Source organism: Sceloporus occidentalis, unplaced genomic scaffold, assembly GCF_023333645.1.
Source record: "Sceloporus occidentalis isolate IW3139 unplaced genomic scaffold, rSceOcc1.0.p SCAF_1, whole genome shotgun sequence".
In the NCBI taxonomy this organism is placed as follows: domain Eukaryota; kingdom Metazoa; phylum Chordata; class Lepidosauria; order Squamata; family Phrynosomatidae; genus Sceloporus; species Sceloporus occidentalis.
The window spans coordinates 25,403,569-25,420,974 of NW_028316981.1; the positions used below are offsets into that span (position 1 = coordinate 25,403,569).

General features: G+C 40.3%; 1 protein-coding gene across 10 annotated transcripts in view; it reads left to right on the plus strand.

Annotated features, from left to right (window-relative positions):
* The window catches only part of CCDC71 (coiled-coil domain containing 71), a 37,962-nt gene extending 26,857 nt beyond the window's left edge, over positions 1 to 11,105 (plus strand). For 4 of the 10 annotated variants that reach the window (XM_089518193.1, XM_089518203.1, XM_089518253.1 and 1 more), the window contains exon 2: positions 7,022 to 11,105. In XM_089518193.1, coding sequence (XP_089374319.1) covers positions 7,083 to 8,282 — 1,200 coding nt within the window. In that variant the 5' untranslated portion in view covers positions 7,022 to 7,082 and the 3' untranslated portion in view covers positions 8,283 to 11,105. Of the gene's footprint in view, positions 1 to 225; positions 277 to 316; positions 713 to 2,132; positions 2,154 to 2,183; positions 2,289 to 2,865; positions 3,674 to 4,038; positions 4,293 to 7,021 lie in introns of those variants that run through there. The other 6 variants (XM_089518272.1, XM_089518222.1, XM_089518273.1 and 3 more) reach the window with 6 other exon arrangements.
* Positions 11,106 to 17,406: the final 6,301 nt, after the last annotated feature.

A 17,406-nucleotide genomic window follows, 5' to 3' on the forward strand; every position in this document is an offset into this window, starting at 1 on the left:
GAATCTGTGAAAGTGTTCCTCATTTAACTCTAAATCGGCTCCTTCAGCTAATGCAAACAAAGGTTTTAAACTTTCATCTTCCTCCTGTTCCTGACTAAATTCTGGGACTTTTCCAACTTTGATCACCTCAGGCATTTCTTTTCCTAATGTATATGCCACATTAACATCATCTTTTGTGACCACATCTCTTTTTTCCCCCTCTTTAGGTATTTGCTTAACTTGTTCTGAAGCGTTTTCTGTTTCCTGTTGTCTAGTAACAACTAAGGCATATCTGAGGTGTGTATCTAAGTCGTTTCCAATGAGACATGGTACTGGAATATCATCATATGCTGCAAATATCCACTGTAACTTGTGTCTCCTGAAGGAAGCGTTTAACTGGGCAACTGTAACTGTAAAAGCAGGCCCACCTAAAGCTTTTAATGTCATGGTCTCATTTGGGCACATGTATTGCGGTTCTACTAAGTATGGTTTTAATTATACACACTTCTGAACCTGAGTCCCTATAACCCCAAACACAAGTTTCATTTATTTTTTATCGCTTCTCTATGTTCTTCTGAACTAAGTTATTGGGGTGTAGTAGAAACACATAAGCAAGGTTTTGGTGACTGTCAGGTAACAGAATCAGTTACTCTATCAACTGTCGTTTCCATAGTAACTGTAGGCTCTGGATTCTAATCTTTCTCTGCAGGCTTAACTGATTTTATACAATAAGGTGATTGTATACCTGACTTTACTTCTTGTGCCTCATCTGTTCTCATTTCTGCATGAATCTCTGTTAATCCTCCACAAATTTGTGATCTTATATAACTCATCCTTTCTTCACCTTTTATTTTTAACTCCTCACAAGTTCTTTCGCAATTAGTGAAGGAAGAGCCAATATTATCTCCTTTGTAATACCTGAGGAATCTCTTTGTGTCTATCTGAGGCATCCTACTTACCTCAGTAACAGTTTGTACCTGAGATATTGGCTCCCCATTTGCCTCAATCTCAACTGATAATCCATTTTTTCTCTTTCCAATTCCCTCTCTCGTTCATCCTTTCCAAGTTCAGCCTGTTTTAACTTTATTCTTTTCATTTCAATTTCTTTCTTTTAGCCATTTCAAGTTCTTTCTCCTTTTCTACTCTGGCCAATTCATGTTTGATTTTTCCAAATTTCTAAACTTTCTTGAGGTTCAGAAATGGAAGTATCAAGACTAGCCACCATTTCTTCCCTGATCTCCTCTTTTCCAACTATTTCTGGCACCACTGAAGGCTTGTCTTTCTTAGGAGGCATGTTTTGAGTATTTCCCAACAATTACCCTAAAACTTTTACCTCAGGAAATACTTCCAATTATCTGTGCCTCAACTGGGTATGGAGGTGCTACTTGTTCTTAACAGCCACTTAGGGATTTCCTACTTTACTCCAAATTTTTACCTCAGAAATCACTCTTAAAGTTAATGTCCTAAGTGTGCTTTTTCTCTTTTCCCTTCTAGTCTCCTGCAATTACCTCAGCAATTTACCTCAGAGACTAGGTATTTTCTAGCGTGTCAGAATCCGAATAATCTCCTACAAGATACCCTTCACATTTACCTCAGAGATTATTCCACTGACCCAAACACTTAGATTTTAAACTATTGAACTTTCCACTTTAAAGTCCAAATAAATTTTGGCCTTCTGGAAGTTCACACTCAGAACCCTATTGTCCACTTTTACCAGGGACAAAATGTAGGACAAAATCGAGACAAACTGTAGGACAACTGCAGGACAAAACTCAGCCCAAAATGTAGGACATTTAAGGTCCACCATTTTTATTCAATGTCCTACATTTTGGGCTGAGTTTTGCCCTGCAGTTGTCCTACAGTTTGGTCTCGAATTTGTTCCACATTTTGTCCCTGGTAAAAGTGGACAATTATGGCAACCCTACGCTATAACCCAAGCACACTCTCAGCAACCGGATTCTCAGATCCTGGAGCTGCCACCAAAATTTATGTGACGTTGATGTGAAATGCACACTCTGCTTATTATGACTGCCACCAAAATAATAAGGTGATGTTGGGTCTCCAAATTGAAGCAGACCCTTTTAAAACTCTTTGTTTTAAAATACTGTATAATGATGGTAATGTGGATGTCACATCCCTAGCAAGTATGCACACCTCCTCTACTTAAGAATTATGTAAGTGGCATACTATTTCTGACTGTACAGGTCTTGTTCCAGAACAAAACAACATTCAAAAGAAGATTGGAAAGAAATAGTTGGGATACATTTACACAGATGAACAGAGATAATGTTTTCATGTTACACTTACAGGTATTAATACAAAAGTCCTTACAACTGCACATACAACAAAACAGATTTCCTCAGAGAAGGATAAAATAAATCTGTTGCAAAGATGCTGCTGGTTTCTTTTACCCTCACTCCTTCTCCCCTCTACTTTATGTCGTTATGCAGAGTATTTAACTCCACAAAGTTTAAGAAAGTTCTGCTTATTTAACTTTGTGAGGTCAGATATTCTCTACAGTGTAATTTATAAAATCATATACCTCTGAATAATGTACTTCATTTAAATGTATTATTTTTTTTAAAAAAAAAATCTTAAGGTCTGGCACAATGTAATCAAAATTATGTTTCCAAATCCAAATTGCTCATGTCTAATTTGAGTTTTGGTGACCAGTAGAGACATCACTACTACATGAAGCCCAAACTGGGTATTATATATTTAGGTTTCCTCCATCTTGTCTCTCCCAATTCATTTTTAACGAGAGGGGTTGATAGTCCCATCTTCATTGTGATAGTACTTCAAACTATGCTTTGTGAAGCCAATATCAGTAAGCAATGTGTAAGCTACAGTTGCTTTCGTGTTTATTGATTTTTTAAAAGTTAATTTCTTTCCCTTGTCCCCTCTTGTGTGACCATTCAAGATACCAGATTTCCCATTAACTAACAGAATCACAAGAACTTTTCCTGTCTTGTTCTAGAGCCCCTTGAGTTCATGAACACTGCTTAGTACTCTCTCTGTGAATCTCATTTCCATCTCACATAGATGTTCTCTGCTTTCTCTCCCAATTTGACCATTTGAAATCCCTTGCAATTCTAAGGATGAATTAATAGCTCTGCTAGTGGCTCCACTTTAGATCATATCTCCTAGTCCACATAAAGTGGTGAAATCAGATGCATTAATTGCAATGAAAATATAGTTGAAAATTTTGAGTTTGGTATGACAGATGGATCCATTTCCCAAACCTTCAAAATTTCTTGCTGTTATTGCATAGGAAACTAATAAAGTTAATCCACACTGGTGTGACCTACTTTTTCTTGACATTGCTGACCCTGCATATTTCTTATATTCAGAAAAATAAATAGTCTCTAGGCCTCAAGTCTCACTCAGATCAAATCAAGGCCCCTCAGGAACTCTGTCACTTTATCTGCCCCTTTGTTATCTACCCAGCTGTGTTCCATAGTAAGATCTTAATTTGATATACACTTATCCTTTCATATCATAAAGAGAGATCACACATCTTTGCATATATTAACTCCATCTCATCTATGTAAAGCATTGGCCCCTTTAACACAAATTTTCCATTTTAAATACACTTTTTGCGGATTAGTACATTCGGTTTTACTTATTCTTCTTAGCACTGATTTTTAAACTCGATGTGGGCTTTACCTGTTCCTGGCATTGTGTATTAACTAAGGTATTGAATAGTTCTTTGTAACTTGTAATCAGAAATTCAAGGATAACTCACATAATTAAATTTCTTTGTTGGAAATTAAACAGTATACATCTTTAATGTAGTGCTATCATTGTACTTTATGGTTTGCAAGGTAAGGTAAAGCAAGAATCAGAATTGTGACAGTAGGAAAAACAATAAAAGAGTAAAGTGGATCATACTTAGGTTTTATTTAGTTAGGGTGGAGTGAAGATCACAGTCCTCCAGATGTTGCTGGGCTGCATTCCCCAGCATTCCACACCATTGACTGTGCTCACTAGGGTTGGTGGCAGCTGCACTCCAAAAGCATTTGGAAGGTTGTGCTTTGCCCACTTCTGGCCAGCACATCCAGTAGTGAGGAATGCTGAGAGTTGCAGTCCAAAAGCATCTGGAGGTCCAAATGTTCATCATCCTGGTGTAGAGGGCTGTGGGATTTAACCAGGAGTAGGCAAGGAACCAAGATGTCAAGATGTTGTTGGACTGCAAGTTCCATGAGTCCTAGACAGCCTAAATAATAGTGAAGGATGATGGGAGTTGCAGTTCAAAGACATCAGGAAGACCATGGATTCCCTCTCTGGATTATACCAACAGCTTGACATAAAAGGTAGGCTTTGAGGAAATATTTAAATGGAGATGATTTCCTGTAAGTGTTTTGGTAAAGAATTCCACTCACAAGGCATACCAAGTGAGATGAGAAGGTTTGAATAAAGAGTTGGAAGAAACAGAAGTCACAAGTAGGATTATGTTGAGAACCAGCATGGTATAGTGGTTTCATCATAGGACTTGGACTCCGGAGATGGGGGTTTGACTCCTGGCTTAGCCATGGAAACCCACTGGGTGACCTTGGATGAGTCACATACTCTCAACCACAGAAAACCCGGTGATAAGTTTGGCTGAGGGTCACCATAAGTCAGAAACAGCTTGAAGGTACACAACAGCAACAAAGGGTTATCTTTAGATATGAGGACAGAGAAAAGTTGGGGAAAAGATTGTAGAGGGCTTTGAAGAAAAGCAAAAGATGCTGAAATAGATAGCCACTTTACACCTGTGTTAAACATATTTTGCACCAGATTGCTGTTACAATATGTAGTATGTGTTTCTAAGTTGTTTACAAAGACTTGTATATATTACAGAGCTGGTATGTTCAACATAAAGTAGGTTGCCACTTACATGTGGACAAGCTAGTATTTCAATTGTGGTTAGATGTGTCATTTAGAAACACAGGAAGGAAGTTCAATTAAAGATTGGGCACATGTTGTGCATCAGTGTCCTTGCCCTGTAGTGTTTTCCTCACTATTCAACTTGCCATGCTGAGTTTCTACAATTCCCATGTCATTAACCTATTCTGCATCCCTATTCCCTATGCCACACTTAACTCTAATCTGCATGGTGATGCTAATCCATAGCCTTCTTTAGGTTCCTGAAATCTTTGCTTAGCTCTCCCCCCTTTTGGATTATTGGGAACAAGTTGTTGTTGAAAGACTTCTGCTATATTTGCCCCATAAGGATTTGTTGTATGTTGTGGCCTATCTGCTCCTGTGTCATAAACTTTTTAATCAACATAATGGCATTCCTTATTTCATGGAATAAGAAGTCTAAAATATTGTCAGAAAGGCATTCAGTTGATCTCCTTTACAGTTTGGCCTGAGATGCCATGAATATGTTACTAAGCATTTTGTGCATGCATTATAATGAGGAAAAATTAGACTCATAAATTTCACAGGACTACTCACAAGCTGACCTCATTGTTGTTGAGTGCCTTCAAGTCATTTCTAACTCCATGATGACTGTAAGGTGAATCTGTTACAGATGTTTCTTGGCAGAATTTGTTCATTGAGGGTTTACCTTTACCTTCCTCTGAGACTGAGAGAGTAGAGTGTGTTTTGCCCAAGGTCACCCAATAGGTTTCCATGGACCAGTGGGGGGTTCGAACCCTGGTCTCTCACTGGCCTAGTCCAGTATTCAGACCACTACACCATGGTTTTGATCTCATCAGAGAACAATAACATGATGACAGAGTCTACACGGGGACATTAACTGTCGAGAGAGCACTGCTGTGTATACTCATGTGTTACTCTAGAAATTTTAGTCAAAAAATTGAACCAAAGAAAACCTGAGTTGACATCTAGGGATCAAAATAAGTACTGTATTTTAACTCTCCCCCCCCCCCCCCCATGGAACCATCTCCTGGTAAAAGGCAAGAGTGTAATCTGTCCTGGGAGCACGGACTTCCCAGCTATTCTCTCCTTTAATGTGAACACAAACAGTTATGTGTTGTAAGTTCTTTGCCATTGTCTTCCTTTGCTTCATTCCTTACATCGTTTGCTACATGCCCCTAAGTTTTATCTTTGACTTATCCACAGGTTAGATCAAAATTCATAATTTTGGCTCCCAAACATGCTCTTGACTTATACATGAGGTCGACTAATACTCAGGTGCCATCACCTATAAACAAAATATGAACCAAGATTTAGTAGGACACATCTTAGGGGAAGGAGGGGCAACTAGCTTCAAGATTCTCCTTCCTTGTTTAGATTTGGGTTTTTCTGAAACTCAGATGACTTTGTCTTAGACAACATGTTGCTGTGTGTATATAGGCCAACAAAGTTTTCAACAATTGTGATTTTAGACCTGTGTTATATGTTTAGATCTGCTTATAAAATAAGTCGCCCGAGTATGTTTAAAATCAGTGAAAAATACAACATTACAATAAAAATTCAACAATAAATCTGAAATCCAGTCTTTCCCCAAGTGTACATGTAGCAGCATAGTAAAGCACAATACTAATCTCAGAAGCTAAAAACAGTTAGTACAGGAACTGAAAGCACCAACAATGCTACAGGGATTAAAACAACAAGATTGCAAAAGACTAGGAAGGACAAAGAAGTCTGAGGGAGGCATCAGAAGGCAAGCTTCCTAGAGAAAGCATTCTGTAGCTTGAATAGTCACCACCCAAAAGGCCCTGTTACCCTTTGCCACATTTCAATCTTTGCATTTGGAGGGCTTTTGTAGAAGGTCTTAAGATAGATGTGTGTGTGTGTGGGGGGGGACACTTCTAAATTATGTAGAGCTGCATAAAACAAAACCAGCACTTTGAATTACGACCAAAACCAAAGTAGAATCTAGTGATGGAGATAAATGACTGGTGCTGTATTTTCAAAATTTTTGCTCCATGTTAAAAATGGTTGATAGTGTTTTCAGATTATTTTCAAATACAAAGGTCATACTGCATGATGACTCTGTCATACTAAATGACACCTAAAGAGTCTTCACTTAAAAGAAGTGATGTTTCTTGGGCTGTAAGTTAACTGCTTTTCCCCCTTTTTATTTGAGGTGACCTGTGTTGACTTCCAAGTGGCTTGGACCTGTTAGAAGCTCCTGCCAGCCTAATGCCATGAATGTTGAGGTGGACAATGTGGAAGAAAAAGCTGTCCATTCCTGGTCAAGGATCTCCTCTGCAGGACAGAAAGCCTTGGAAGAAGCTCTCAGAGTGTTCAACCCTATGTCTAAGGACCTGTCTGACACAGAGACCCAGCTAGTAGCTTTTCTTCAAGGGCTCAGGGAAGAAGGCTACCAGCCCACTATTCTAAGGAGTAAAGACGTGTATGGATACAGCTCATGCACAGCCAAGATGCCCAGCCAAACAAAAGGCAGTGCCCAGGACACTTCCAAAACAGCTGCCTCTATTTCAGAGTCTGCTAAGACTCCTGTCAGAAACATGACAACAATGGCAAAAGTATCTGGTCCCTTGTCAGGTATTACACTAAGTTCTTCTAAAGAATCTGCTAAGCCATTATCCAAGAGCAGTAATTCTACAAACCTTCTGTTGAACTCACTGAAACGGACACGTTCGGGTACATCAAAAGACTCAGCAGTGGGTTTCCCTGCTAGCATGTATCCTGGTGTGTACCCAGCCATGAGGTTGTCTGTTGTTCTGGAAGCCTTGGTCCCTTTAAAAGCCACAGCATCCTGCCTGGAGTCAAAATGTAAACAAGGACACCTTGGGATCTCTCCTTCAGACCTTAAGCTCCTCAAGGCATCTAGCGCATCCAGACAGTCTGCAGCACTAAACGCCACTAAAATATCACCCAGCCAATTGGACCCGAAAGACTATAGGCATATAATAAAGAAAGTACCAGATTCTGCTGCTCTGACTGTGAGCCTTATGAAAGGGCCAAAGGGTGGGGTGCTAAGGGAAAGCAATGCTTGCAAAGCATCTGGAATCCTGAATGGCAGACTTTCTGGAAGCACTTCCCAGAGCTGTAGCTCAGGAACTGCCAGACCTAAAGAGCCATTAGTGGACAAAACAGAACGGAGAGGAGGGGGCAGCCATCAAGAGACGGTTGGGCAGAAAAGGAAAAGAGTTGAGGAGAGAAAAGAATCGTCATGCAGGAATCCAGAATCCAGTTCTGTTCCATCTCCCAGTCAAGTAGAACTGACTTCGAAGACACTAAACCTGCTGAAATTCCAGGCCATCAAGGTGAATAGCTCTTCTGATGATGAATTGAGGAGGAGAGCGCAGAAGATCCTTAGAGTGAATCTGTCCCCTGTTATTAGAATTGAACCACTGCCTCATTCTCACAGTGTTGCTTGAGTTCCTTCACTGTGGTGGAGCCATTGTGTGAGAAGGATAAGATCACCTTCAGGCCTGTTGAGCTTGGGGAGGATGTCCATGTTTTCAGTCACTGAGCTGTTGGCGCCGAGGCTGTAGCCAGCAGCTGAGGAAAATTATGCAGAACTGGTCAACTGCTGGGTTATAAAACTATGTTTAAAGATACTGGAGTTGGTCTCCATTGAGAGGAGTACAGAGCAGAACACTGGCTTTCTTTTGGGACACTTTTCTACAGCGCTTTTGTAAACATGATAGAGTGTACATCTGGGATGTGGGGCACTAGGGATATTGCTGTACTGTGATTTTCTTTTCTTTTTTCAATCTGTAAGTCTACTTGGATTTATTTTGATCATATTTTATATACTTACTATGAAATATAAATATCTATTGATTCATGTACACATCTTGCCCAAGGGCTGTTAGAATGTGATCCCTTCTCATCCTTAACACCTTCTCTAGAACTGGGTTCAGAAGCTTTCCTCTTCTCATACTTTCCCCACAGTCATTTGTTGAAAGATGCAACAGCAGTTGCTGCTCTCCAGTGTTGCTTCTCTTCTCTAAAAGCCTCCGTGGCATCCTGTCATCTACTAGTCACTGGCTCTTGTTTGTTGCTCTGCACTAGCTAATAACTGGCTTGGGCTAGAGCTTATATGCCAGCTGGAGAAGCTTTCCAAGTCCATGGAAAGGGAGAATTGAAGAAAATGTGTGTTTTCTCTGATATAGCCTCATGAGAAAACATTTCAGTTAACATAACAGGCTACCAAGTGATGGCAGGCGGTGGATGTTTGTCTCAAATACGCAGATCTTATTGAGAAGGCGACAAGAATGCCTCAAGTGAGGGCAAATGCCCCCTTCTATTTGTGCCAACTTTATGCTATAAGAAGCAGGGAGCATCTCTGGAAAATCTTCCTCATGACTTGGTGCCTCTCTACCAGCCAGTGTCCTATGCTCTTCCATACATATATTTGCCTCCCAAGGGTAATGTTGCAGCTGACTGCTGTTTTACTCTCCACTGTTAAGTTAAAAATGAACCTGTGGCTATGGGAGAGCTTAGGGATGTAATAACTGGCAAATAATACTTTTTAGTGCAATTGTTAAACATTTTTGCTGTCAGACTTTTTTAGTATGTCTGGCCTCTGGGCATTGGGCTTTTGAATGTATTGGATGTGTCTGAACAGTCTCAGTTATAAGTGCTGCTTTTGGAGCAGCACAAACAAGAGGTGCTTGGCCTTGTTATAGAGTTGACTTGGTGTGATTCTTGTCCTGTGTTGCAAATGGGAAGCTAAATTTGTCACAGCAGAGGTTTCTGTCCTAAACCCATTAAATTTTCATAAATATATGCTTGCTAGCATCTTCAGAATTTAAAGAATTGACTACTGTTGTTCCACATTTGCAAACCTAAGCTTGTTTTGCCACCCCAGTGAACACTGGGAACAATAGTTCTGTGAAAGTATTGGAAACAGTGTGCTGGAGATCCTACATCCTTCTAAAGTTGTTGTTCTCAGAAAACTTTGGACGGAAGTCACAGCAGTTACGCTGGCCTAGGTTGACAATACTAATAGACATTCTGTTAGGGTCTTTGGCTAATAAAACTTCTGTTTCTACACCGTGGTGTTCAGGTTTTCTGTGTTGCACTGTTGTTTTTAAAATAAGTTGCAAGCACTTCACTGTTTAAAATAATTTGAACTTTAGGGTAGCCCAAAGTAATGATTGCTTTACAATTTACACAACACGGGGTGAAGGACTGAGGTAGCAGAATTCTGGGCTATACATTTTTCAAAGTGCAAGCGGTAGTAGTGGTGGCCATTATTTTTCAGTGTTTCATCGTATTACAAATTTTCTGCATTCAGAAGACAGACCCATTATGGAAAGAGGAGACAACGCTCAGCCTATCTCCCTAAAGTGTTAATTTTCTGTATGTGGGAAGATTTTCAAGTGGGGGTGTACACTGTCCCCTTCTTGCAAGATTCTGGTATGTCAAAATTCTAGCATCTCCTGCTGCTTAGAGCCTTTTTTTTTACCCCAGGAAGGTTACCTTCTAATCCTGAATGTAGTACTTGGAGGTTGTACTAGTTCTGAAGACTCCATCTTACTAGCTTTGTGTAGTAAGCATTCATTGGAGTATGTGTTTTTGGAGGTAATCTTCCTTTCCCCAACATACCTGTGGTCTGAATAATTTATTTTATGGATCAAAAACCTTGGTTTGATTAGCCCATCCCCAGCTTGTGGAGATTCCCTTGTGCTTGATTACAAGTCTCTAGTCAGCTTGCACAGTTCATCTTTTGCAGTTCCATTCCAGGAGTAGGAATTATGTCATCACATGGGGGTCTATTTTGCAGCTTCTAGAGCCCCCACACATTACTGTGAAAACAATTCAGCTAAAAATAAAAATAAAAAATCATGCTCCCGAAGCTTATTGGGAAGCTGTTTCTTCATTTGCCTAAATCATATTTGGTTTAGATGCCAAATAACATTCCTAAAAAGCCACACCTGCCTCTTTGTAAAAAAACAGACAGATGTGGTTTGCAGTGGCCCAAGGAGGGAGTGAGAAATGGGGGCAGAGGCAGCTGTGTGGATACCTATCTATGCCTTTTTATGAGTATGAAAAGCCAAGGAGGGAGCCATTTGGCAGATGCTATTACTTGGCAGGTCTGCTTATACCACCATTTTGGAAATCTGTTCTTTTAAAATGAGGTAAAGCTAGGACAGTCTTTGCTTACCTCAAAGAGAATCATTTGGTATTTGTGCAGCATCTTTCTCCAGGTCTCTGAATCTGAGTGCCTGTTCTCAATTTATTTGAGAGAGGCAAGGAGGATTTTTTTTTTCTGGCTAAGAGTCAGTAATTTTGTTTGTTCTTCTGATCAAGTTCTTTTCAACAAGGATTTCTTTCCAAACTATTTTAGCTTTCCTTTCTATGAGCTATTCTATCTTTTAAGCAGTAGACTTGGGCACAAAAAAGAAAGAAAGAAAGAAAGAAAGAAAGAAAGAAGATGGGGACCTTTTCTCTGAGCTACATGAGAGGCTTCTTCAGTTCTTTCCCTTACAGATGTGTATAAAGCCTTCCTGTGCAACTCTTCCAGTACACCATATATTGACCAAGCTTCTTTATTATTACTTTTGTGTATAGGCATACACATTGCGTACCAAAAAAGGAAAAACGAAAGCAGGGATAGGTGTTGATCATAGAACAAAATCCCAGATTCAATTGTTGTTGATTCCTTTATTGGGAAACTAAAAGGTACAAAATACATTGTGCTGATTTCGTCATTTAAAAAAAAACATTCAGGGGAAGAAAAGAGACAGCATTAGAGTCACAGGTCTGCATCTTGCTTGAGATATTTGCTTAAAGTAGCTGGTCCTGAGGGAGGGTCAATGCAGATAAGAGGCCATACCCTTTCTTGGCCATAAGGGGACTGGAAACAAAAGCAGTAAAAGAAATGCAGTAACATTTACTTCTCCACTAGCAACAAGAAAGTAACCTCCTTTGAAAGCTCGGTCTCTGTTCTGCCCAAGCCATTTTGCAGACAGAGTACGGTGAATTTTTAAAGAAACCTTGGCTCTAGATTTGGACACATACTGCACCAAACATAGCTTCATTTAACGGTTCTGGCTTCCCTTACTGGCTATTCTCCCTTTTCTAATATTCTCGGGTGTTGCAGTGTTTCGTCAAAATTAGAATTTGTTGATAGATTTCTTAGCCACTTCATGAAACTTGCCAGAATTTTTTAAAGGAAGGAACAGAACTTCTGTACAGGTCCTTTCCCATCTGGATTCCTCCCCTGTCACCAGAAAGACTGTTTAGGTGTTTTTAATAACTTCCTATCAGACATGTCTAGCATATGGCAGCTACTCCCCAACCAATACTCCTAAGAGTTTTAAAAAGCATTCACCCTCACTGAACTACTCTTTAAAGGGGATTGGTTGTGGTTGGATGCCTCGATGTCATATTTGACTTATGGCAACCTTAAATCATAGGTTTTCTTTGCAAATTTCTGCAGAGGGGGTTTGCCACTGCCATCCTCTGAGGCTGAGAATGTGACTTCCCCAGGGTCACCCAGAGGGTTTTTATGCCTGGGCACAGAATTGAACCCTGATCGCCCAAGTCGTAGTCCAATATTCAAACCACTACACCACAATGGCTCGTAAGGGATTGGGACATTAAAGAAAAAACCCAACAACTGTCAGTTGTGCTTGCTGCTGCTAGATTGCATTATCCCAGCAATGACCTCAGAAGTGCCCTAGGTCCTAATTATTTCTGTAAGGAAGAACAGCTGGTACGAGCATCCCAAATAGTACGTCTATTGGCATTCGTAACTGGCATATGTTTCTTGCTACTCCTAAGAAAATCTTTAATGTTGCCTTCCCTCTGTAGAAAGAGCTGTCTGTCAAGAAAGGCATGTTCATGAAAGAATGAACAGGATGATGAACTGAGAAGGTCCTTTATAACACCAGAGGAATAAGGAATGAGGTAATATTGGCAAGAGGGAGCATGGGATTCCTAAGGTGATAGTGTGGCTCAGGTGTGTATAAAGCTCTTTCTCTTAACAAGTAAACTGATCAGTGGAGAGGATCTGATTCTGAGAAAGAAGCAGATGTTGCTGTAGTGGTATTGGCAATACTTGTTCTTGAGAAGTGCCCCTGTAATTTTTACCAGCTATATATTAGGAAGTACTTTGTGAAGTTCTCTGTTTTGATGCTTTATTCACAGTGCCAAGGTTTCCTGTATCCATTTGAGTTGCACAATGACACCATTGGTTTGGTGGTTAGCTGGGAGTGATGGGAATTTTAGTCCAGCAGGTCTTACCCTAGTTGGAGGAGGATGCAAATGCTTGTCTAGCCACATCCAGTATGTCCAGACTGCATTAATACTTAGCCCCTTTAGCTTTTATTTGGGCAAGAAAACATGCTTTCTGAACCTTGGTCTTACCTTAGTCTTTTGAAGGTGCAGGAGACAAGAGGAAAATTTGAGGATAAACTCCTGTGGCTCTCTCTGATGGTTATATAGAAAGGGAAACTGACTGCTGCCTGAGTCCCTTTAAAATATTGTGAGAAATATGCTGTACTTATTATAAGAATGTAATACCTGACTATTAAAAGCAGAAAAATCCAGTCTGTAGTAATTGCAGTTATTATCTTGTGGACAATGAGTGCTGAAAATGAGCAGGATTGTTAATCATAGCACCCAATGTTTTTTCCTTTGCTTCCTCTAGAGAAGTTCTTCTTCAAAGATTTCCTGCATGGCAGGGGGTTGGACTGGATGGCCCTAGTGGTCTCTTCCAACTCTACGATTCTATGATTCTAAAGCTTAGAAGCATTACATTTTGGGGTAACAGCTCCCATTATCAACATGTCAGCATGGCTGACATAGCTTCTGATTGTCCAAAAGGTAACTTTTCTGAGCTCTCCTCATTGTTGCTGTCAATCGCTGCAGTGATGAGACTAGCTGATACCTTTCATCTTAGGCAATATTTTTACATCTTTCTTTGGATAGCACAGGGGAGCACAGGTTATTCCTGCACAGGTTATTCCCTGTGTGCCAACTGACAATGCAAATGGGAAGTATCTGCTTTTTGGTTTTCTGGCACATGGGGAATAACCCACAAGTGAGTGCATTGCTCCTCTTGCCATCCAAGGATGAACCTTCACAGTAAGTACTAACCTCTTATTTCCCTGCCCCTTCTTTCTAGCATATGTTTGATAGGAATAGGATCCCTGAGGTAGGGCCATTCCTATGTGCTTGAATCCATAAAAACCTTTCAAAGAAGTAGCCGTGTTAGTCTCCTGCAGCATAAAAAGGAGGAAGGAAGTGAGTGAATAAAAGGAATATAGCAGCACCTTTAAGACTAACTAGTTTTATTTCAACATGAGTTTTCATGGATAAGCCCACTTCTTGAGATGCACTACAAAGTGACCTTAAAGCTTCAGGTTAAAAAGCGTATCTGTATAGTTGTGGGAATGGGATAGACTGTAATCGGATCTAGAAAGATGCAAATCATGACTCTTGCCATAAATTTCCAAAGGGTTGGGTGTGGTGATATAGGTCTTTCACATCTTTACAGTGGCCAGTTAGTGTTGAAGTGTGAAAGCAATAACTCTGCTTGAGATTTATTGAAAATGTAAAGATCTGTGAAGATCTGAAAGACCTGTATCACCTTGCCATGCCCTTTGAAAATTTAGGGCAAGGGGCATGATTTGCACCTTTTTGGATCCCATTACATTCTGTCCCATTCCCCCAACTGTATAAATATGCTCCATTTGTTGTTATGTGCTTTCAAGTCATTTCCAGCCAATGGTAACCCTAAGGCAAACCTATGACAGGGTTTTCTGAGGCTGAGAGTTACCCAGTGGGTTCCCTTGGCTGAGCAAGGAATTGAATCTTCACCTCCAGAGTTGTAATCCAGCACTCAAACCACTACACCACCTTTGCTCTCACAAATATGCCTTATACATGAGGCTTTAATATCACTCTGTACAGAAGTGGTTTATATCCATGAAAGCTCATGCTAAAATAAAATCCAGTTAGTCTTAAAGGTGTTACCACATTCTGTTCCCCCGCCCTTCCACCCATTTCACAAATACTTTGTTTGAAGAAAAGAAGCAGCCCTTTAAAAAAAATTGTTTTTACTTAAATTGAGCAAGACCAGATAACATGTCTCTCTTAGGCTGCATCTGTACTGCATAATTAATGCAGTTTGACACTGCTTTAACTGCCATGGCTCAATGCTGTGGAATTTTGGATCTGAGTTTTTTGTGAGCTATTTAGCCTTTTCTGTCAGAAGCACTGGTGCCACAAAAAACTACAAATCCCAGGGCTCCATAGGACAGAGTCATGACAGTTAAAGCAGGTTCAAATTGGATTAATTCTTCAGTGTAGCAGCAGCCTTAGTATAGCACAGGGAAAAATTAGTCTTCATTGCCAAAATACCAGATGCAGTCTTGGCTGCAGTGTGTGTAAGCCTTCTACAATGTTTGTGGACAGTGGGCAGCAAAAAGGACGGACAGGGGAGCCTTTATAAAATACTTTTTAAAAAAGCATCAGGCAATTTGTGTTTATCAATACATTTTCAAGTTTTAGGCTGGGACTTAGATTGCCTCTTTGGTTTTGATTTTCATTGTTTAGAGTCACCTGGAAACATGATGGACTACGTGTCTTTTGAACAGCATGAGATAAAAGAAGGTCAAACTGAGGTTAGAGTGGATCTTTAGAAGTGTGTTTTGAATACATTTTGATGAAATGTTCTGCTTGAAGACACTAACATCATAGCATCTATTGTAAAGAACATTTGGGCAGTAGTCTAAACAGCTTTTGTGCCTTTACTACTTTTTTATCTACTTAGAATGTAATAATATTCCCCATCTTCAGCTCGATTCTGGAAAAAATGATATATTTAATTACAGCAAATCAGGAAAGAATGACCAAGCCTTATACTGTGACAGGCTTGCTTTGTTATCTTCTAATATTTTGTCTGTGTTGTTGGCAGAGGTCTTTCCTAGTTGGTGTATTTTTTTAAAACTGAAGATACCAAGGATTACTCTTAGGATCTCTGCATGGACAAGCTGGGGACAATGTTTTGTACATATATTTCCCCCAAGGTTCAGGTTTAGTCTCCAACATAAAGTTCTGAAAGGTTTGCAGGGCTGTGGAAGAGCGAGTTGCTGGCTAAGAGCTTAAAGCTACTATCATATGAGAAACAGCAAGTTAGATGGATCAGTGGTTTGGCTAGACACAGGGCAACTTCATATGTTTGTATATCTAACTTGGAGAGCACATTTGTGGATACTAAAGGACAATCTGACATTAGCTATTCAAAATTGCCCTCTGGGTGTGTATGAATTGTGTTGAGAACCTTCCTTTGGACCCTGGGGCCTTCAGAGCCCCATTCAATCCCTGCAGTCTCTCTCTTGCCAAACCAAACCAGCAGAGAGTTTGCTGAGACTTCATATATCGTTGGATTGGCTGAACCCTTGCATATAATTTGGTCTGGGTTTTGTCAGTTTACAGGTGAGACTTACTCTAGCATGGAACTGAGTGCCTTTTGGGGAGAAGCAATTGTAGGGGAAGAACAGATGTCCATTTGGGCTGGAGCAAAGTTTTGCTATTATTTACAATGCCACAGCAAGAAACTTGTTGCAGAACATCCTGCCTGAAACTGGCATGTTCTTTTAGTAAAAGATCACACTTTTTTTGCCTCATGGTGGCAGAAACCCAGTGCATTTGTATGCTTAGAGGTTCAGTTGCCTTGCCCTGTTGCCTTGCTGGCAACATGAAAGCTCTGAATTTGACAAATGTGAAAAAAAAAAACATTAAATGGGTTTGGGCTTGGGAACATATGAAATAAGGCTAGGAGTGCTCATAAAATAGTGCATATAACTACCCAGTCCTCTATTGCTAGTCCCTGGAAGTGCTGCTTTATAGGGAGACTCACTTCATTTCCCTCAATTTTGTGGCCAAACCTCAGGCTTCACAGTGGGCTTGTCTTGCTATCTATTAGCAAAATGCAGCATTTGGACCTTGGTCACACCAGTGCTAAAAGGACATTGGGCCTGGCCTACAAACCAGGCTGCTTCCTCTTTTCCTTGGAATACATTTCCTTCTATCTTTGAGCGTCGCTTCTAGAAAGCCAATTTAAGCCTGTCCAAGGGCTCCTCCTGGTGGCATGTCCAGTTGGTGTTGCAGTGTACAGTTTCTGAATGTAAGGATTAACTCAAAAGATGTGCAAGGCAGTTGCTTTAGTCAGGTGGACAGACGATCCGTCAGTCATTTGACGGAGCTGAAGCACTTCCACTGCAAGTGCTGCAAGAGCAAGAGACCAAGATTTTGCTCTAATTAAAATAAAAACAAATGGATGTCCCCATAGGAAGCCACTGGCTTGCTCACACACATTCCTGAGTCGATTGTCTATCAATTTTCCTCCTCCTCCTCTGCTTTTGCCCCATCAACTTGGTCAAGGTATTGCTGCTATACCAGTGCCTGGAGAAGGGGGTCCTTGTGGCAGCACAGCTGGGCAGACCTTTGTTCATTGCAAGTTGTTATGGAACCAGAAGGTACTGACTGTCTTTCTCTGCTAATCTCCATATGCAAAGCACTTTGAATTGTATACTACTT